The 22,223-nt window shown below is 44.1% G+C and overlaps 1 protein-coding gene across 1 annotated transcript in view; it reads left to right on the forward strand.

Annotated features, from left to right (window-relative positions):
• LOC147678675 (beta-1,3-galactosyltransferase 5-like) overlaps positions 1 to 22,223 on the forward strand; it is a 130,021-nt gene that overhangs the window by 12,497 nt on the left and 95,301 nt on the right. Inside the window, exon 2 of the mRNA XM_086946132.1 lies at positions 8,951 to 9,535. Within this exon, the coding sequence (XP_086802258.1) occupies positions 8,971 to 9,535 (565 nt within the window). The 5' untranslated portion in view covers positions 8,951 to 8,970. The remainder of the gene's footprint in view (positions 1 to 8,950; positions 9,536 to 22,223) is intronic.

Here is a 22,223-nt window from a genome sequence, read left to right on the forward strand (position 1 = left end):
ATATATATATATATATATATATATATATATATATATATATATATATATATATATATTGTGCATTCTGCCGTCTCACCTAGCTCTGGAGTAACAACCAGCCAGGGTAAGTACCACTCGGACACGGACCAGTAAAGTTTCCTTTCTTCTTTATTTATTTAGTGCAGAAAAAGTCCATGACGTTTCGGCTCCACGAGCCTTGTTCACATGACAATGTTTGTTTGTCGGTGTCCACCTTTTAAAGTGCCAGTGATAATTACATTGATTTCACGTGTGAGTGTTTGAAGCATGGGCATAGAAAACATACTCTGTTGGGGTTTTCGATCAACTTATCAACATGGGTAACTTGATTCATATTGGACATAAATATCAGTGAAATACCAATGATACACAAAACGGGTGTAAATAAGTAAATAAATAAATATATAAATGAATGAATGGGGGTTCAATCCATAACATTTGAAATCCGTATAAAAATATATGCAACTATACAGATATACAAATTAACTCATCCTGCACTGTTTTAACCTTAAATTCTTGGTAAAATACAAGTTTTGTTCAAGGTTGCAGACATTAATTTTAAGTCAATTTGAAACAACATCACAGGTGTCCCCCAATTTCCAATGTATGGTGTCAGATAGCTATGGTCAAGTTAAACACACAATATCATAATACTGTCAATAATAAAGTGCAAGTGCTTCTTTTGGTGTTATACCAAACCGTGCAAATACGCTCATCAGATGTGCAAATTTCGCGTTCAAACATGTGCAAAATAGCAATTGAGTGTGCATAATCCGCAATATGTGCAAAATATGAAAATCCAACTCACATCCAGTTGTATTGGCCAAGTATCTGCATCAGTACTATTTAAAAAGAAGACCCGTATATATGGCATCAATATCCTGAAGTACAGAAATGAATACCTGTAGTATTCATATTTCCCTTATTGAGTAAACAATTCGGGGGGAATATTGGAGTACAGCCTGCCACCCTGTACCCACTGGTTTATATCCCCACCCTCCAACAAAGAGACATGTTATTTTCTATAGTCCTGTTCAATAATCGTGAGTGACAAAATACTGTGAATAATATTGACAGACTGACTGGGATTAAGGACCCACCACAGTCCGAATATTGTATATGTGTGCTCCCTAATAATCAATGATTTCACATAGTTAACAGCAACATCAGATTATCGTGAATGAAATTCAAAGTCAAACTCCTCTCCACATGGTTCTCCCACAGTATCTCCCAGCCGGGTGATTCCTATAGAAGAGAACTAATATGGAGAGTCCCTGCTGGTTTTAAAGGCCATTACGTTTTTTGTTTATTTCTTCAAGGCAAACATGTATATAGGTCCTCCGTGATATTGAGGCCCATAGGTGACTTAATATTAAGTAGTAGGATGTATTTAGTCTCCAGTTTCCTCAATTTTGCATCCCTGTCTCCCCCTCTCTTGCTGCTCATGATTGAATCAATCACCCAGTATCTGAGCTGAGTGTTGTCACTGCGATGGCATTCTCTAAAATGGTGGGCCACTGGGTAGGTGTTGTCACTGTTAGTGATGGCTCGCAGATGTTGGAGAATACGTATGTGGACAGCATTCTTTGTACTGCCCACATATTTCAGTGAGCAGGGGCATTCCAATATATACACCGCATATTCGGTTTTACATGTTAAAACCTGGGTGATGGGATGTTGGATGTTGGTAAACCCGTCCTTATAGGTTTTTGTGTTTTGTCCATGGATGCAAGCTTTGCAGGTTTTGCATCTATAAAAACCTTTATTATCTTGCCACCAGGTAGATTTGACATAGGGTTCGGGGTTAGTGACCACCACATGATCTCGCAGCGATGGTGCCCTGCTAAATGTGAGGGAGACTTGCTTGGGGAGACTGTTACCTATGACAGAATCGTGGGTAACCAAAGGCCAGTGTTTATTGAGTATTTTCCGGATCTGTTGATGTTGTCTGTTGTATCCGGTAATAACTCGAAAGCAATTGTTATCACCTGGAGCCTCAGCTGCTGTGTTGTCTGATTTCTCCTCATGCCTGCTGCTATTCCTAGTAAGCAGTTCCTCCCGGTAGACAGCCATGGATTTATCTTTGGCCCTGTGTATCAGTTGGTTCGAGTAACCTCGCTCCAAAAAGCGAGTAGTGCTCTGGTCCTGTGCTCTCTTTAAATCAATTGGATTACTGCAAATGCGTCTTAATCACAACATCTCACCATAGGGGATGCTTGATATTAAATGTGGTGGATGTGCACTGGCCGCATGCAGTATGCTGTTACCAGCAGTCGCTTTTCGGAAAATCCTAGATTCTAACTGGCCGTCCCTTATATACAATTCAGTGTCAAGAAACGTCACACTCTCCTGACTTAGTGTTGCTGTGAATCTCAAGTTCAATTCATTATTATTGCTGGGGGTCGCGTAACTAGTTAGCATGGAGGAGTCTCGTTCGTTATCGGAAAAATCTGGCGCTGAGGAACCAGTTAGGCTTATCCTTAACTTTTCGAGACAGGAAAAGCAAATCAGAGGGATTGTGAGAAAAAATTGTCCCATTATCAAAAGTGACCCTATAATAAGAGGCACCCTTCCTACAAATCCTTTGGTGTCCTTCAGAAAAACCAACAGCATGGGGTGCTCATTGGCGAAAAGCAGTATTGAGGCCAGGCCTAAAAACAGCTGGCTAAGGGCTAGAAAAGGCTTTTACAAATGCTCTGTGTGCAAGGCATGCCAATATGAGTAAATATAACCAGCAATAAAACAGCTTTTGATCCAGGCATTGACAAAATTAACTTACATTTGACGTGCAAAACAGAATTTGCCGTCTATGTGCTTACATGTAGCTGCAATCTAAAATACATATGAAGCACGAAATTGCCTGCACACAAAAGGATTTTGCAGCACATTAGAGCCATTTGTAATAATGAGGAAAGCTACCCGGTAGCCAGACATTTTAAACAAAGTCACAACAGCGATCCCAAATTTCTGAAATACTATGTGATAGATGCTATACTTCCTACTAAGGGGGGTGGTAATAGGGAAGCCAGGCTAAGGAGTCTAGAAACATTGTACATACTTAGATTTGACTCCCAGCACCCTAGGGGTTTGAATAATACGGAGGATCTGTATACATTTTTGTAATGAATTCTATTTATCAATTTTTCAACCTATGTGAGTATGTGTATAGTAATGATAGTATGTATATTTATTTCTATTTATGAACCCATTTTATGACATTCTGATATATATTTATACAATATTAATATACATATACAGGTTGGAGTTATATTGAGCACAGAGCCATATTTATTGGATGTTTAACAATTGCAAAAACAAGTATGAAATATTGATTCACTTTTTCCACTATCACTGTTCTTTTAGTATGTGAGTAGGATTTTAGGGCATTACTATTTATATGTTTTATTGATTTAGGGTTGATTTTAAGACCTATTGTACAGAAAATATTTAATATTTCTAGCAATTAACAATGGTTTTTTAACTGTATTGATCCTTGATGAAACGACTATGTAGAATGGATGTCCCATTGTCCTTAGCACTGCACTTTAAAAGAACATAGCACAGGTCACTTTAGTTGGAATAGATTTTTTGCTCTTGTGGAGGAAAAAAACTTTATGGTATTTGCACTGTCACAGGTTTGCACATTTATTTATTTATTTATTTATTCACTTAGGATATAGGGTGTTTTTAGACATAGCGGAATACGTTTAGTCTTTTAATGCATTTAAGCAGGTATTAATTCATATATATAATTGTGATATCATGTAAACGTGTTTTATTTAAAAACATGACGAAAATTATGAATTTATGCAAAAATTGAAAATGTAAAAGACATACAAGTATAAAGTATGGTTTCTATGTCTATGATATTAGAGTTGCACTAGCACTTTAAAAGGAAAAGAAAAAATCACTGAGATGTCATGTGATCAAGGGAGGGATCTCCCGAAACGCGTCATGGCGGCATCGGCGAAATAAAAGTATGCACTGGAAATTACCTTGGGTCTACGCTGGTCTTTTTCAAAGACATTGAAATTACGAGGCGAAGTTGGATTATATATATATATATATATATATATATATATATATATATATATATATATATATATATATATATATATATATATATATATATATATTCATATATATATATATATATATATATATATATATATATATATATATATATATATATATATTTATATATATATATATATATATACATATATATATATATATATATATATATTACCTACTGGCGGTCGCCAGTAGGTAGTTATAGTTAGGATTGTTTTCCATAGGAAAATCTGCAACATTCTATTGGGAATAACTTTGGTGCCGGTTGAGGAATCTGCCTGCGTTTTTCCTTAAATTTGCCTCACTGCGCTCCGCTCCTTCCCATCAAGCAGGGGCCGAGATAAAAGGGGGTCCCAAAACGTGTTTTCCCCATGTTAATTTCCATAGGGCGGTTGGACTCACTTTTAACCCGAACGGCTGAATGGATTTCCACCAAACTTGGCAAAATTGTAGGGACTGGTAGCCCGATGTGCCTTTGCTATGTCTCAAGATATGTGCTCCAGTGGATTTTGAGTAATTTAGGTTAAAAAAAAATATATATATCTATAAGCGCGCCCCCGCTACGCGCACCGGGGCGAGTTCGCGAGCGGAAAGCTGATTGGCTCTCGGGTGTCTGTCAACATTCCAAACAGTCCGGAGCGGCCGCCATCTTGTGACTCGGTAGGATCGAGACACAAGAGGTGGCAAAAACAAAGGGGGAAATGACCAAAAGGGGGCAGGGTAGATCCCCCCCGACCCCCTTGGTTTGCTGTGGGGGGAGCGCCCGGCACGCGCACCGGGGAGCGTACCGGAGAGCGTACCATGGGGAAAAAAGAATGACAGATTTTTTTTAAAATGTAGCTTTTTTTATAAATTGGAGGTAGTTCTAAAAAGAACTGTTTTTTTTATTCTTTTTGTTGTTTTATATTTTTTTATTGTTTTTTGGAACATTTTTTACTTTTTTTGGCTTTTATGAACAATTTTATATTTCTTTTGTTATTTTTATGGGGACAAACAAAAAACAGGGAATTGTAAACGGCTCAACTGGAGCAAAAAAAATCAGGAAAAAATTAAGGTTTTTTTGGGCACTTGTGGTTGTTACCAGCACGGTTGATGAGTTTAATGCTTTGCTCACAATAGCAAATTGTCCTTCCACAAAATATGCAAACTATTTTGAAAACTCCAAACTGGGTTTGGATGTTTGGGACCATCTCCCTTGTCTCTGGACCCGATGGAGTGGGTTGCTTACTTTTGGAGGTGCTGGGAGAAGATTGGGGAGGGTTTCTGGTCAGTTCTCTGACCTCTGCCGCAGCATAGTTGTTTGGGTGCCGGAGTTGCATGTGGCGAATCATGGTGTTGTTGCAAAAAGAATACTTTTTGGCAGGGTTCCCCCTGGAAAGTACAGTGCCACTTTTCATACAAGTAACCTTGTATGTGTTTCAAGGGTTACATTACACTGAAAGGAGGTCTGTCACTCTGTCACAAGGATGGAGTCATCAGTGATGTCATGAGTGATGTCACTGACCATGTCATGAGTGATGTAATATGTGGCGTCATCAGCAGTGCATTGCAGGCGCGCAAGTTATAGTGAGTCCAACTAACTATAACGTGGGAATTTCAATGGTTTTATGTCAGTAAAATTTCCAGCTAACTATAACTGCTGTGAAACCTATGTTTTTTTCAGTGAATTTAATAGGTTTTTTTAAATGCTAATTCCTAACTATAACTGGTGTGAAACCTATGTTTTTTTCAGTGAATATATATATATAAAAACAAAAACCACTCTTGAACCTCCTTTCGGCAAACAGAGTAAACGGACTCCAGGTCGGCTGCATTCAAGCCATGTTTCTTTTCTTTTTTTTTTTTTCTTATCATGCACCTTGCAACGCGTTTCGGGCAACGAATGCCCTTGATCACACAAGGAATCATGAATTGTTGTGCAAATATATACAATTTATCACGTACACCAATCACCATCACATGGTCATAGAAAGGGAAAACAGAGATATATCTGTCCTCACGAGATGACATATATATATATATATATATATATATATATATATATATATATATATATATATATATATATATTGTTTTTAATATTTATTTGTTATATTTTTATATATTTTTTAATTTTATTATAAATGTATTTTTAATGACTATTTTAAGAAGATATATGTAATATATATATTAACTATCATATATGTGTGCAACTTTTTTTTAATTAAGTTTATTTGTTATATTGGTTAAGTTATGTATCTTTAAAAAAAATCACAATTTAATATATTTGATATCTAATATTTTATTTTATAAATATTTTTAAAGAAACTATATTTTATACAACGATATTAATGACCGATATTTTTACTAATATTTTTATACTTACCATTATAAGTATAGGACGACAATATTTTTGACATCGATAATTTGGACACCGCATTTTGGTATGGCGATATTTTGAGGGTTTATATTTTGTCAGTGAGCCCCTGGTGCTATCTAAACTATAGTAAGATAGCAGTGCTCTTTTAGGGCTGCAGACTAGCTGCTGATAAAACGTTAAAGATTACAGTCTGTCTCTGCATCAGATGGCGCTCAGTATTGTGGTGCTATAGAAGTGGCATCACTGTGTTACTTGGGAAGATGCAGATTCCCTTGTCATCAATCGGTAGCCTACATCAGATCTTTGATTCTGGTACCTTCAGCTGTTATAGTCTGCTGAGATCCAGGCTTAGTGCATTTATCATATGGAGTTATAAGTTTAACCCTTCACCGCCCCATTTCTTCTCAACTCCTGCTTTCCACTTCTCTCCTAAAGGATGCCCATTCCACCCTTTCCCCAGACATACCAAGCTTCATGTGGCATCTCTTACATGCTGAAGAATGGTGCAATGGGCTTAGTAGCAGTACCGAGGGAGACATGGTGGCCCTGCCTTCTCTTTGGTACCAAGAAACTCTTAGAATGGCTTGTCTCCGCATTGAGGACAGATGGCTAATCCTCGAACTTCCACAAATATCTGAAAATCACAGTGTTTTTTAGATAGAGCACCTCTGAATGGAATAATCAGCCTGTGGGGTGTGTCTGTGTTTTGCTTCTCCCTAGTGCCAAGAAGTCCCATGAGGGTAGCAAGTGTGCTTTGCAAACAGCTTCACACAACAAAACTAGATGTTACAAAGACATGAAAAAATGGCTAATGGCTTCAATGATAAAAGTATTGCATGTGCAATTTTAGTATCTATCATGAAAGAATGAATACATGAATGAAACTACTGGTTGAGCGAACCTTCAAAGTTTAGTGGTGTCATTACACACACATGTGATTCAACACAACCAGGGATTTGGGTGTGGACAGGATCCCAAATAGTAGCAAAGGATTTGATGATCTAAAAATGTATCACCAATAAATGCACATCTTTGCAACTCAGACACTCTGGGACTCCCTGAAGCAGCATATGTGATGGCTCTTAAGTTCTGACTCAATATATGAAAACTGTGCAAGCTTGGAAGAGAGATCAGATCCTACTAAGCTAGGCATGAAACAACTGAGCAGGAACTTAACCAGGAAAAGGCGATGTTTCACACTATCACTTGACCAGAGTCGCTGTAGGACAAGTCTAACCTTGCGGGGACCAAAGAAGTGACCCTAAACAATGACTTGAAAGTTCTCTAAGGAAGGCGTTTTCAGCTGTGACCGGGTGGGTACCGCAGTTTAATCTCCTTAATTTACCTGCATACATTAGAGGGACTCCACGCATCACTCTATGTATACCTAGGACTGCAGAAAAGTATTCCACTCAAAACCACCTAACGGTTGATTTATATTTAAAATACACCCTAAACCTAATTTCAGAATGGTCAAAATGCAATACCCCTTGAGTAGGGAAGGATTTACCATAAGTGGACATTTAACTAATGACTTTTCCTAATTTGATACCATGTATAAGACTCAGCTTATCTTACACACTCACTTATCCACATCACAGAGCTGTACTGCACTGTTCAATGTATTTAAACCTGTCGTCCAGTTCTCCAAAGTGACCACCAAGTAAAGTTGTAGCACTTTAAAAAACACTGTACCTAGGTAAATTATAGTTTAGGGTATGTGATCTTAACCTTGATTTTTAGACAATGAAGAAATATTTTTTTTAAGTCAAAATAAAGAAATGTATGATTAGCAGGATGATGCGAGTAGAAAATAGTGCAGGTAGACATCTTTCTACTCCTGCTTGCTTCACGTGTATCAAGGGACACCTTCCACACATACAAAATATTCCCCTGCAATGCAGACACCCTTACACTATGATGCATTGGTACCTGCATTAGCGCTAGGCAGCTAAATTTAGCGCCAGCACAGTGGGAAACCCAAGCTGCACCATATTGTTTTAAATATGATGCAGCCCTGCGTTTCAGAAGAGGCGGAGCACAGCGTTAAGCCAAGGAGGCTAGCCCCATGCTCCATCACTCCTACTGTAAACATGTCTATCTGTGCCAAGTACATTTGCGGGATACCATGCATCCCCCAGTCCCAGGGCTAAGGTGCTTAGTGGGCAGATCATTTTTGCTTACCAATATATATGACTGTAGTTTTTCTTGAGGAGGATAAGAATTCCGGAAACATTTTCTCCTACTCTTATTTACGACTGCATTTGTTTGCTTGACAAGAAGCTTTTCAATAATGTAACAACTGTCTAGTTTGAGGCTAGTGGTACAAATCACATTGTTTTAAACTATTCAGAAACCCAGAAAACAACTAATCTTAGTAATTTATTGTTTAAATAGGATAGCTCAAGCGTAAGCACCAGAGTTTTGTGACCATATCAAAAATGAATGTCATTGTGATGGGCTTTTGGAAAGTAACCTTTTGTGTTTTCTTGTCAACAGGTAAAACTATCCTGAAGAAGATGAAGACATGGGGCAGGAGATGTCCCTTAGTTGGTCTCTTTGTGATCACAGTGTCTGCCCTCTGGGTCCTCATGCTAAGCAATCTGCATGATGTCTGCCCTAAAGACATCCGTTCCAGACCTCAACGACAATCCTTTACACTGAAAGATGAGTTTTCCACCTACCACCTCAACCTCACCCAGTACGAGGCGGAGTTCCCACACCTTCAAAGCTACAACTGTACCCTGTTGGTCGACAAGCCTGGGTACTGTCACTACCCTGGCGGGAAACCACTGCTGCTGCTGGCCATGAAGTCCCACCCGGCGTCGAGCGACAGGAGAGCGGCCCTCCGTCAGACCTGGGCAGTGGACAGAGAGGTGTTGGGCTACCAGGTCAAACATCTGTTCTTGATGGCCACAGTCCCGAGTCGGGGCCACATGGCGCTGGTAACAGAAGAGGTCAAGGAGCTCCAAGACATCCTGCTGTGGGACTTCACAGAAAGCCACCACAACCTGTCGCTGAAGGAGCGCTGCTTCCTGGAATGGCTGCATCACAACTGCAAGGAGGCGGAGTGTATATTTAAAGGTACGTCACACACACCTGTTTTTTCCCTACTCTTGAGATATCGTTCTACACAGAAGTCTGAGAATGAGAAATAAATTAGCAAGCAATTGATCTTCACAAGAGAAAAGTCACCATCAACACAAAAGCGATATTAGGGGTGGAATCTAATGCCACATATAGGAACTCTAAGAATAGTGAACACAGCACTGGGAGGTGGGGGTCTGATAATGCCTTATAGCCCACTGTAGCAGGCTATAGCGGCCATTAAAGGCCTGCTCCACAGTTAAAAGCACAAGCCAAATGTGAAAGTCTCTAATAAGCAATCAGGACTTTAATGCAGCGCTATTGTCCAGCTACAGAGGGCTATAAGGCTATTAGAAATTTCCACCACTAGAGGCAAGAATGTTCAAACAAATAAAACAAGGGCCTCACGGACACCCACGGGATTTCAGTCTCTTTGGGCTCCGTGAGGCATTTGTTCATAGCAACAGCTGTGAACAAACATTGGAACGTTGGAGCTCTGGGCTTCTACTGGACATTAAATACCCGGAGCCCTCCATTGTTTTCAATAGAGCTCCCAACATTCCATTGTTATTATATCAGATAGGGAGTATGTTTGCATGATCACTCACATGTCCTCTTGAAAATATGACCTCTAGTGCACTCTGCCCATACATCTTACAGAGCAGCACCTGAAGGTGAAATTGGAGAGAAGCAGTTCTGGTTATCTTGTACACTAAGAGGGAACATGTATGTATGTATGTATGTATGTATGTATGTATGTATGTATGTATGTATGTATGTATGTATGTATAGCACAACCAGATTCCAAGGCAGTGGAGTATTGTACAGGATCAAAAGCAAAGATGCAATCAAATAGGGGTTAGTAGGGAAGCCCATCTGAACTGATTGACCCCAGCTCCACTATACCAAGCACAAAAAGAGCAAGCATAAGCGTTAAAGGCTATTAGCACAATGCATTTGTGGTTTGATTTGTACTGAAGTGCAAGTAGTAGGCTGGGATGCAACAGGACTTCGTCTTGCATGGATATATAACACTGAGTGTTGCACATTCTCAATATGGTAAAGGTTATTTTACATTTGTAGGAATCCAAAAGTGCACACACTAAATTCTGATCGAGGTACTATAAATATATGTTACAGGGTGGCCTCAGCCTCTCGGTAGTTACAGTTCGGGTGACCACAAAAACGTATTTTTAGGATTTGTGTCCCTTAATAACTTTGCACCCATTTCAAATGTCCGTGAAACTTTTCAGACCTGCTGTCCCCATTTCCTTATTGAAGTCCTGAATGTTTTGGGGCATTTTATCAAAGAGGTGCAAAGAATTGTTTTTCGAGTTTCCAAAAATTTGGAAGGATTCTTTATTATGATGAGCAGATGATTCTTTGGAGTACTGCAGGTAAGTAGGGTAAGTATTGTATACGTTTTAAGTGTTTTTAATGTAACTATATGTTTGGCTGTGTAGTACTGTGGTACTCCTGTGGTAAATAGCAATGGTAGACCATTAGCTGATTGGCTAATGACTGCCTTTACAAAAGTGAAAGGCAGTCATTTTGTTTTCAGTTTGAGTTCCCTGTGCTCTGCATTAGGCCATTCAATGTAGGCAAGTATTAAGGGGCTCATTAAGATGTAGGGAGGAAAGCCGCCCCGACAGATGGAATCTTCTCGACCATGGGCCCTATTCTGATCTCGGTCGGAAGGACTCCAAATCGGATTCAGAATTGCCTAAACCAATCCAGAGCCCTTGTTTCCGACTGAATTGTTCACAGTTCACAACGATCAAGTACGATGCCTGGAAGCCATAAGCGTGACTGAATTGGTTCCTGAAGGCATTCGGAGAAGATGAGTCTTTCTGATCCAATTTGTGCAGCTCTATGGACTTGGTTTTCCGAACGCGTGAGTGATATGAACGATTCTCTCAGCCTTTCCTTTTTGGTTTGTCCGGTACAAAATAGCTGCTGGAATCGGTCTTTGGGGGCCCATAGAAGTGTCCCTTTTACCTGGGGCCCTCCAAATCAGGCCAGTGGAGGTACCCATGGGTCCCCACTTCCCAACCATGCACAGTGTGGCAGGCACCAAGGGGTGCCCCCCACAGGGTGCACGATTATCCCCAATCACCCCTTTTGTCAATGCAAGCCTGTGTACGTATTCGGTACACAAGCTCCCATTGAAGTCAATGGGAGTCCGTCTGAATCGTATCTGGATGCATTCAAATGCATCATACTCGTTCGGTCGGACTTCCCCGATCCGAGTCATACGGAAAGCATTCCGGACCGAGTCGTTCGGTATGCTTTCTGAACGAGATCAGAATCGGGCCCCATGTCGGAGCCTTTCCGACAGACTCGGTAAGGTTTACAGTCCAACCGCCTGATTATGATGTTCGCAATGATAACGTAAACTGACCGGTCATTCCGATTCAGTTCCTGTCAGTCAAAACCGCACCATAACCCCCTATGGACAGCGTTTCTGGTGTCGGGATTACGATGTCGGTTTTCAACTGCCTTTCCCCTCTGGCCTACGGTTGGTGGCCAAGGAAAACCCACCATGGGGTGTCTGAAACAGGGTGCAGGGTTTAAGACACACGCCCCATTTACCCATAGAAGCCTGGGCTATGGCCGGTTCTCAGGAGTAACACGAGCTCCCATTGGAAACACTGTTTGTTTGCATCGTAATCCAGTGGTCGGAACCGCCGAGCACAAGTCGGTGGGCCCCAAAACCAACATGGTGTTGGGCGGAAAATTGTAAGGAGCCCCTAAGTTTGATATTTTTCCCATACCTATTACAAATTTGTTACTAAGATTAGAAAAACCATTTAAATTCACGCAAAAACAAAAGTAAATTATGTTGTTTCTTTATGTTTAGTATACAAACCCATCTTAAACTACAAAAACATTAGAAATAACACTGGTATAGTTACATCTTTAAATTCTCATTTAAGCACCACTTACAAAGTATTACAAGTCATACTTATAACTCCCATTTATATGTATGCACTACCTTAAAATTCAGATAACTTGTGCACCTCCGTACACAGTCATCTCCCCTCACTCGCCATACTGTATTAACTATAACTCAACCCTTCTCCATGGACTACCTACACACACCCTTGCATATCACAGAAGCAACAGCATGTGGAATCCATGCATTATTAACAACATTTATGACACCTCAAATGATTTGCCTGAGCACACTGCATGGCACAGTGGAGAGTTAAAGTTTGGGGGTGATCAATCAAGTGGGGGCAGAGAACAAAGGCGTATTCCAAAATACAAATTTCCCATGCATTTTACGTAGACTTTTTTAGAGGCAACTACAGCTAAAATTGCTCAATGGTATTAAACAGAATTTGGCAGGAAGATAGATCTTGGTCCACAGACTGAAATTTTCATTATTTGGTATAAATCATTAGTTTTTGAAAAAGTTAGGGTAAAATGTAATTGTAAATGTTGCCAACTGGGTCCACAAGAGCCTTGCAAGACTCCTGTGTGAATGCCATTTTAAAAATAACATATTCTAACTGGCCCAGGGAGCTTCATTTCTTGGGCCAGCTCGCTCCTGCAAGAGTCACACTCCTGCGAGTGCAAGCGCTCTGATTAGCTACCAAACAAATTTGTTGCTGGCAGCTATTACGAAACTCAGGGACTTAGGGCCAGATGTACGACCCTTTCTTGTGTCTGCAAACGGGAGAACCGCCCGTTTGTGGCCGCAAAAAAGGGTAATAGAATGTACAAATGCTATTTTTGCAAGTCAATGACTCGCAAAATAGCTTTTGTGACTCTCGCTAGGAAGGGGTGTCCCTTCTTAATAGCGAGTCAACATGCTATGTACTAGTGTTTTGCGACTGCATTTGCGGCCGCAAAACACTCGCAGTTTACCACCTACTTCAAGTAGGTGGTAAACCACTCGCAAAGGGGAAGCCGTCACCAGGGGACCCCTTCCCCTTTGTGAGTATGTCTGAAAATATTTTTAAAGAGCAGGCAGTGGTCCCTTAAAAAAATGAAGCTGAAAAGTTTAATTTTTCTTTTTTAAATGCATCCTGTTTTCCTTTAAGGAAAACAAGCTGTATTTGAAAAAAAAATAAGTTGCTTTATTAAAAAGCAGTCCCACACATGGTGGTCTGTTGAGCCCAGCAGGCCACCATCCCTGGGAGGACTGGCATTCCCAATGGGCTCACAAATTGCGAGAGGCTCATTAATATTAATGAGCCTCGCAATTTGCAACCCCATTGGGAATCGCAAAACAGTGTAATTACACTGTTGTACATTTCATTTAGCGCCTCACAATTTGCGACACGTAATGAGTCGCAAATTGTGAGGCACTCAATGAAAGGGTTATACATCTGGCCCTTAGTCCCCTGTCCTGAAGTTAGAAAAAATAATAATATTATGGGGCAGGTAGAGGTACCCTGACTCCTTAGGCCCCATTGAAAGACCCCCCAAGGACAAAAGAAGAAAAGGGCAAAAAATTCAGAGATCCTGCAGGACTATCGCCTAAATAGCTTATAACCTGAGGAGCCTACCCCTGGGGCTGATTTCATAAAGGGGAGGGGGCTGTTTTGCCCCCTACTCTAGGCTTCAAAGGCCCCTGAGAGCCCACCCAAGATACTTATATGCCTCCAAGGAGTTTTTAAGAAACCATACAAACTTCCAAGGTCTTAGCGAGAAGATTACAATTTTTGTTTTATCTATATTAACTATAAGTTTATTGACCTCATAATATGCATGGAGGGCATTGAATATATGCTACAGACCGATAGCAGTATAGTCCATGAGGACAAAGCATACATAAGACAAGAAACGTGATATCCTCTGATTTTAGGGGAGAAAGATTTGGTCACAGCAAGGTTAATTGGGAGACAAAAAAGGAATAAACTAAAAACAAGGGGATCTAAAACACATCCCTGATGAAGGTCATTTTTAATAGGAATTGATCACCTGCACCTAATTTTGCGAATTTAGTTTGTGGATCAAAAGCAAGAGGTCAGGAGGAAGTTTGTATTCTTTTAATTTAATGCACAGTATAACAAGTCTACCAGATCGAACGCACCGCCATAGTTTACAAAGCTGCAACATAGTTTGCGAAAAGAGTTTATCAACTGCCTTGCCACCGTCCAAAGGGCCGAACAGTGATCCACTGTGGAATAATTTTTCCTAAAACCTCCCTGCTCTCTTTGGATGATACCTGATTCAAAGTCCAGTTTTTCCAGGAATAATAAAAGGATTTTGAATAAATATTTGGCAGGTTTGGAACTATTACCTTTCTCGTGAATTGGTTTTATAATGGCACCAGGCGAAGATTCAGATATTAGGCCTCTACTTTTGACCCATTTGAAGAAAGAACTAAGAATTTGGCCCACCATAAATGTTTGGCCTTAAATATTGCAGCCAAAATGGATCCAGTGCCACCAGCAGGGGAACATTTCATTTTGCCAATTAATTCAACAAAAGCAGGCACTTCCTGGGGGGATGTGACTGAGTACCCAAGATGGCAAATAGAATAGAGGCACATTTTAAGATCACACTCTTGTGTGTTTTTGTTTAATTCTTTGTGTCCTTGGACAGTAGTAATTTATTGGAAAATGCAGACTCACTTGTTTGGTAGTAACATAAAATATCTAACAAAAATCTATCTTTTGTAACCTGCTCTGTTTGTGTCCTTGCACAGAAGCTTCCTATGGGGATTTGTAGACATACTTATTATTGTATATGTTACATTACTACCGCATTCTTGATAGCACCCAAGCATCAGGTTTGTCAGAAGTTTTTGTGATGCCTTAGGCAAAACTGCAATGCGAGTCCCCTGGGCACTGGTTAATTTTCTGCCAGGTGCCAGAGCACCTCTTTCTAGGTATTACAAAAAAAGTAATACAGGGAAAAAGAAAAGATGGCATCTGGGGCCACCCAATGCTGTGGTCAGGTAAACAGTCTCTTTATTAATGAAGATTATAGGCTTTCTTTCATTTAAAAATCAAAAAATAAAAAGCAGAGTGGGCCACTGGAGAGTGCTGGTCCTGGGGCATCATGCCCCCTACCCTGACAGCAACACCCTACCATTTCAGACACAACTGTACCCTATAATGCATCACTCCACTCCTCACATCACTGCACAGCATACTGGTGTGTTACCACTCCACAGTGAGGTGCTAACCTAGTCCTTCAATTCAAAACCCCAAAACAGTACCACCACAGTAAACTACTGCATCCACACCCCCACTTCACTGCACTTCCAGCACTGTTCTTCTATCACAACACAATGCCAACCACCAACGCTTTACAACCACCCACCACAACTCACACCACTGTGCTATGATTGTCGCCATAACTTCCAACCCCATCAGTGTACACCTTCCTCACAGCATCACACACTACCACCATTGTGCTAAAACACTACAGTCCTGCACGTCAATCCCACTATTGCACTAACAGTTGCCACCACTTCACCAACATCACAGTCATACCACTTCACCACTTCTACTTTACCACTACCTCACTCACACCACTTCACCACTTCCACTTCACCACCACCTCACTCACACCACTTCACTTCTACCTCACCACCACCTCACTCACACCACCTCAAAACTTCCATTTAACCACCACCTCACTCACACCACTTCACCACTTCCACTTCACCACCACCTTACTCACACCACTTCACCACTTCTACTTCACCACCACCTCAATCACACCACTTCACCACCACCTCACTCACACTTCACCAATTCCACTTCACTACCACCTCACTCACACCACTTCACCACTTCCACTTCACCACCACCTCACTCACACCACTTCCCCACTTCCACTTCACCACCACCTCAATCACACCACTTCACCACCACCTCACTCTCACCACTTCACCACCACATCACTCACACCACTTCACCATCACCTCATTCACACCACTTCTCCACCACCTCACTCACACCACTTCACCACCACCTCACTCACACCACTTCACCATCGCATCACTCACACCACTCTACCATCAACTCACTCACACCACTTCAACATCGCCTCACTCACACCACTTCACCACTGCCTCACTCACACCACTTCCACTTCACCACTACCTCACTCACACCGCTTCACCACTTTTACTTCACCACCACCTCAATCACACCACTTCACCACCACCTCACTCACACCACTTCACCACCACCTCACTCACACCACTTCACCAACACCTCACTCACACCACTTCACCACCGCCTCACTCACACCACTTCACCACCACCTCACTCACACCACTTCACCACCACCTCACTCACACCACTTCACCACTTCCACTTTTTTTTATTTTTTATTTGTTTTTATTGCAGAATTATCAACAAAATTATCGATACAATACGACCATCCTCATCACCTCAGTATAAGGCGTCATACACTTTCAAGGTTGTACACGGCCCTGCAGCCCACATCCCGGAGGTCGGGCGGCGCAGCAACGAGCACCAACATGAGATCGTCATGAGTGTTACAGAGTGGTTTATGGTCAGCAGCCCAATGTAGTATCTGCTTTTTTGTCCCCCAACAACTCCCCCCCCTTTCCCCAGTCACCCCTTTAAAGGATCGTACGCCTCCTGCCGGCACCGCTCGGGCCCCCTAGGTCTATGTAGCCGGTCTCCGCTGACTGTTCCCCAAGTTGACCACCCGACCGGGCCTATCAATCAGTTACTCCTAAGGATCTCTGCAGCGTGTCCGCAACCTCCTCCCGCGGACAGTAGCTGCATTACTTGTTACCGGTGCATGGCCTATTCCTATCTAGGTGATTGTAACAACTCCCCCATTCCCCTCCCTCCCCCCTGCTGCAGCTGATGCGGGTTATAACTGTGGGTTCCGGACAGAATGGCTCGCTATTAGTAGGGATTACATCTATACGCCCCTGGTTTCATGGAAGTCCATGCGCAAGAAGCCTCTCATCCTCATCCTCCTTCAAGTAGTCACACAACGCCTGCACAATCATCTCCCAAGCTCTAGCCATCTCCAGGCTCTTCTCATTACCTGTACTGGTGGCTTGTCGCATTCTCAGCACACTTTCACACCTAGACCACTTCATCAGCTCATTCGTCCATCTCCTAATAGAAGGGCCCTCCTTGGACTTCCAGCGCCACGTAATCTCTCTTTGGGCCAGCATAAGCCCTAGATCGATAAACTTGCTTGTTATTTTCGTTTTCGCTGTGTGGGGAAACCAAAGCAGCAGGCATGCCGCCATATCAAACTCCACCTCCCTGTCGGTGATCGTGTTAAGAAGCTCGCCCACCTCTGGCCAGTATGTACCCAACCTCGGGCAGCTCCACAACATATGATCTAGCTCAACCCCGGGCGCTGAGCACCTCGGGCATACCGCCTCCTGCACCCGAAAATGCCGTTGGAGTTTCCCTGGGGTCAAGTAGGCTCTGTGCAGTATAAAGAAATGCACCTGCTGGAACCTGGCGTTCCTACTACCCTTCCACGTTCGTTCCATTATGTGGCCCCAGGCCGTGTCCGGAATGGGCTTGCCTATGCTGTCCTCCCATTTGGCCTTCAGCGTCGTGAGTGGTGCTAGCCCCTCATTCAGCATCCGTGAGTGGAGACAAGCGACCGCCTTTACCGTGCCCGCCGCCATTACCATATACTGGCATGCCCTAGTCGTTTCCGGCGCCGTTAAACCCACCCTCCAGTGTTTTTGCATTGCTGCAGAGATCGCCGCGTGTAAGAGATATCCCCCATCCGGGAGACCAAATTGTTCCTGCAGCACCCCAAACGGGGCCAGCTGTTCCTCCACATACAGATCTCCAATCACCTGGAGGCCTAACTCCTCCCACTCCAATAGCGGAGACCAGTCCCCCCGTGTGGCAGCGCCGTCAACATCCCTAGGGGGATCTCTGGAGCATAAGGTCGTGTGACCTGCGCCCTCTTCAGGCTCCTGTGCCAACACAACCGGAGGGTTTTCTCTTCCATGGCGAGCTCCCTTAGGTCCAATTTCTGTTGCATGATTATATAGGACAGGATGTGCCTCTGGATACCTTTCCCCCGGACTTGATCTGGGCCTCTGAATTCCCGTGCGACGTTCTGTGTCAGAACCTGGAGCTGGGCCGCCAGGTAATATAATTCGAAGTCGGGCACCGCCATCCCTCCCTCGGGTTTGGGTCTGGTCATATTGTGCAACACCACCCTGCGTCTGCCATGTCCCCAAAGAAAATCAATGATCATTGATCTCAGGTCCTTAAAGATCCGCTGCGGGATCCAGACTGGCAAAGTTCTAAAGTAGTATAGCAGTCGCGGCAGAGCCACCATTTTTAATAATGCCACTCGGCCCTGCACCGATAGAGGGAGAGAGGCCCAGAAGGACATGCATCCCCACAGCCCCCTGATGCATCGGCCTACATTACCCTCTAGGAGACTCCCGGCATCATGGTAGATCCTGACTCCCAGATACGTGAAGCACTGGTCTTCCCAGACCACATCTACTGCCAGAGGGGGATATTGCATATCCGTTCGCAGCGGGAAAACACATGTTTTAGCCCAGTTCACCCTAAGTCCTGACAGTCCGCCAAAGGACGAAAGCATTTCCATGGCTCCACTAAGAGCCTCCCCTGTGTCCTCCAAATACAGCAATAGATCATCGGCATATAGCGAGATATGATGGGTATCTTCATTATATCTAATACCGTTAAATGAAGCCCCCGTTCTAGCCTGCGCCGCCAGTGGTTCCATTGCAAGAGCGAACAGAAGGGGAGATAACGAGCACCCCTGCCTCGTTCCTCTGCGTACCGGATAGGCGGGTGACACGAGTGACCCCAATCTCACTCTAGCTGTTGCAGCAGAATAAAGAACCCTAGTCCACCTCCCAAAGCCTCCACCTAGCCCGAACTTTCCTAACACGTCATCTAGGTAACACCACTCTAAGCTGTCAAAGGCCTTCTCAATATCTACCGATAGCACAGCCGAGGCCTGCTCTGAGCCTGAGGCGTCGTGCAGAATGCGGATCAGCCGGCGGGTGTTATTAGCCGTGTTCCTGGTGGGAATGAACCCCGCCTGATCGTCGTGCACCAACTTAGTCTTGTGTGGTAGTAATCTGGTGGCCAGGATGCGACTCAGGATCTTGTAATCGACAGTCAACATGGAGAGGGGTCTATACGACGTCATCTCTAGTGCATCTCTACCAGGCTTCAGCAGCGGCACCACCAGTGCCTCCCTCATGGAGCTCGGAAGGTGACCCAGGGTCACAGCTTCTGAGTACACCGTCAGCAGCCTGGGCGCCAACACATCCACATATTTCACATAGAATTCAATTGGTAGGCTGTCCACCCCTGGTGTCTTGTTCCTGGCCATCTGCTTGATAGCCCCCCTAATCTCCATTAAAGTGATTTGTCCTCCTCAGGCCTTTGCCGATTCTTCCTCTAATACCGGAAGCTGCACCGTACTTAAAAAATCTCCTATCGCTGCCGGCTCCGCCTCCAACTGCGTATCATAGAGGCTCATATAGTACCTCTGAAAGCGCGACAGTATTGCCGTTTGCGAGTGGACCACCTCCCCCGACTCAGTTCTAATGCCCATGATCGGGTTGCCCCTAGGCTCCGGGTTGGCAGGCTTCGCAAGCAGTGTGCCCACCTTATCCCTCTCCGCATGCATCTTAGTAAGATACAATTTATAGTCATAACATCTCAGACGCTCCGTTTCTTTCGCCACCAGTTCCTTCGCTTCCAGCAATCAATCCTGCAGGTCAGGCCTCTCAGGCCTGCGCCGTTCAAGCTCTCTCAGCACACATTCTGCCTTCTCCAGATCCGCCAAGACAGTCGTCCTCACATTCGAAAAGTTGCCCATACAGGTCCCCCTCACCACCACTTTCATTGCATCCCACTCCACCGATCTCGTGGTGGCCGACCCCTCGTTCTTTTCAAAATAAAGTACCACTCCCTGGTGGATCATGTCACTAAACACTGAGTCCTCAAGGGTATCAGGCCTCAGCCTCCATGTCGGGACCGCTGACCTCGCCATCTGCCATCGTATCGCTATCAGTAAGGGATTGTGGTCCGTGATGGTCCTAGCAAGGTATTCAGTGTGCGTCACCATAGCAGCTAGGGGGCCACTACATAGGATGGAGTCAATTCTGACATGTAGTGCGTGCAGTGCTGAGAAAAAGGAGTAATCTCTAACATTGGGATGCTGTTCCCTCCACACGTCCATCAGGCCCCATCTCTCCTGCCAATCCTTCCTGTGTGCCGCCAGCCTACGTACAGGGGAGTCGGCCAACGGCAGGTGTGATCTATCCCATGTCACATCTGTGATAGAATTAAAGTCCCCCCCGACTATGACGGGGCCGGTCAGGAAGTGGGCCAACGTGCCCGTAAGAGTATCAAAATAACGGGCCTGATCAACATTGGGGGCATAAGCACTACAGAGGGTCACCTCCCTGCCATATAGCCTCCCTTCCACCACCACAAACCTACCCCTAGGATCCACCAATTGACTCGTGACTTGGAACGGGATCCCCGCTCTAATCCATATCAGCACCCCTCTCGCGAACGCCGAGTAAGATGTGCCAAATACTTGCCCCCGCCACCTTTTCTGCAATGCACCACATTCAAGTTTGGCTAAGTGAGTTTCCTGCAACATAGCTATTTGGATGCCTCTTCTCACCAGATAAGCGTGCACCTTGTATCTCTTAGACATGGTCCTGAGTCCACGAACATTCCATGTGAGGCACTTCAAATCAGGTAACGACCCCATCGCATCCATCCCCCCCCACTTCAGTAGTAGGAAAAAACTCCCCGCACCATTGCAGCAGTACCCCTCCCCCAAAACACCCCAACAAACTACCCCAACCCCACACCCCAGGACAGGACCTAACAACACTGCCGTAGCCCCCATCCAAACCTGCAACATCACACACTGTTCACTATCCTGTGTTAGTCGCCACAGAAAGCCTTAAGGGCAGCGGGGGTGTGTCTCAGGGCCGACCCGGGGCACGGCCCGCTCTCACCCCATGCCCTTGATCCCACATAATAGTCACAACAGAGTACCTGCCAGTCGCCAAGCGACAGGAACTGTCTGGTCCAAGAAAGAGCCAATATCACGCCCCAACACTATTCATTAAACAGATCATCCGCGGTTTGCGGTGTGACCATCGGCCCTGCTGTGCTATCCACCTCCGAAAGTTCTCCTCCAGATTTTCTCTCCCCTTCCTCCGAATCCGAGTCCTCCAACAACTTCTCCTGCTGTGACCCCGTGATGATCACAGTGGCAGCTAACGCCCCCTTACGGTCCGCTGCCAACAGGTCCGCTCTCAACGCCTTCTTAAGTTTATTGGGCGTCCGGATGCGCTGAGACTTGCAAACCTGGGTCGGCCTCTGTTTCTCCTTTCCCCCTCTGTTCTGGCGGTCCAGACCCGCCCGGTATAATTCCAGCCATGACCATGCCTCATCAGGGGTCTGGAAAAATTGGGTTGTGCCATCAAGGATCACTCTCAGTCTGGCCGGGAAGAGCAGTGAGTATTGTATCCCCTCTTCTCTCAGCTCTTTCTTCACTGCCAGGAAAGATGCCCTGCTTCTCTGAACTTCCTGGGTGTAATCCGGAAAGACCGTTACTGAGCTATTATCCACCTGGAAGGGTCCCGTGGCCCGTGCTCTTTGTATCAGTAGGTCACGATCTTTGAAATGCAGGAGCCTGACCACCATCGGTCTGGGGGGCCGGCCCTGCAGGGGTG

The sequence above is a fragment of the Lissotriton vulgaris genome, chromosome 12 (assembly GCF_964263255.1).
Source record: "Lissotriton vulgaris chromosome 12, aLisVul1.2, whole genome shotgun sequence".
Classification (NCBI taxonomy): Eukaryota; Metazoa; Chordata; class Amphibia; order Caudata; family Salamandridae; genus Lissotriton; species Lissotriton vulgaris.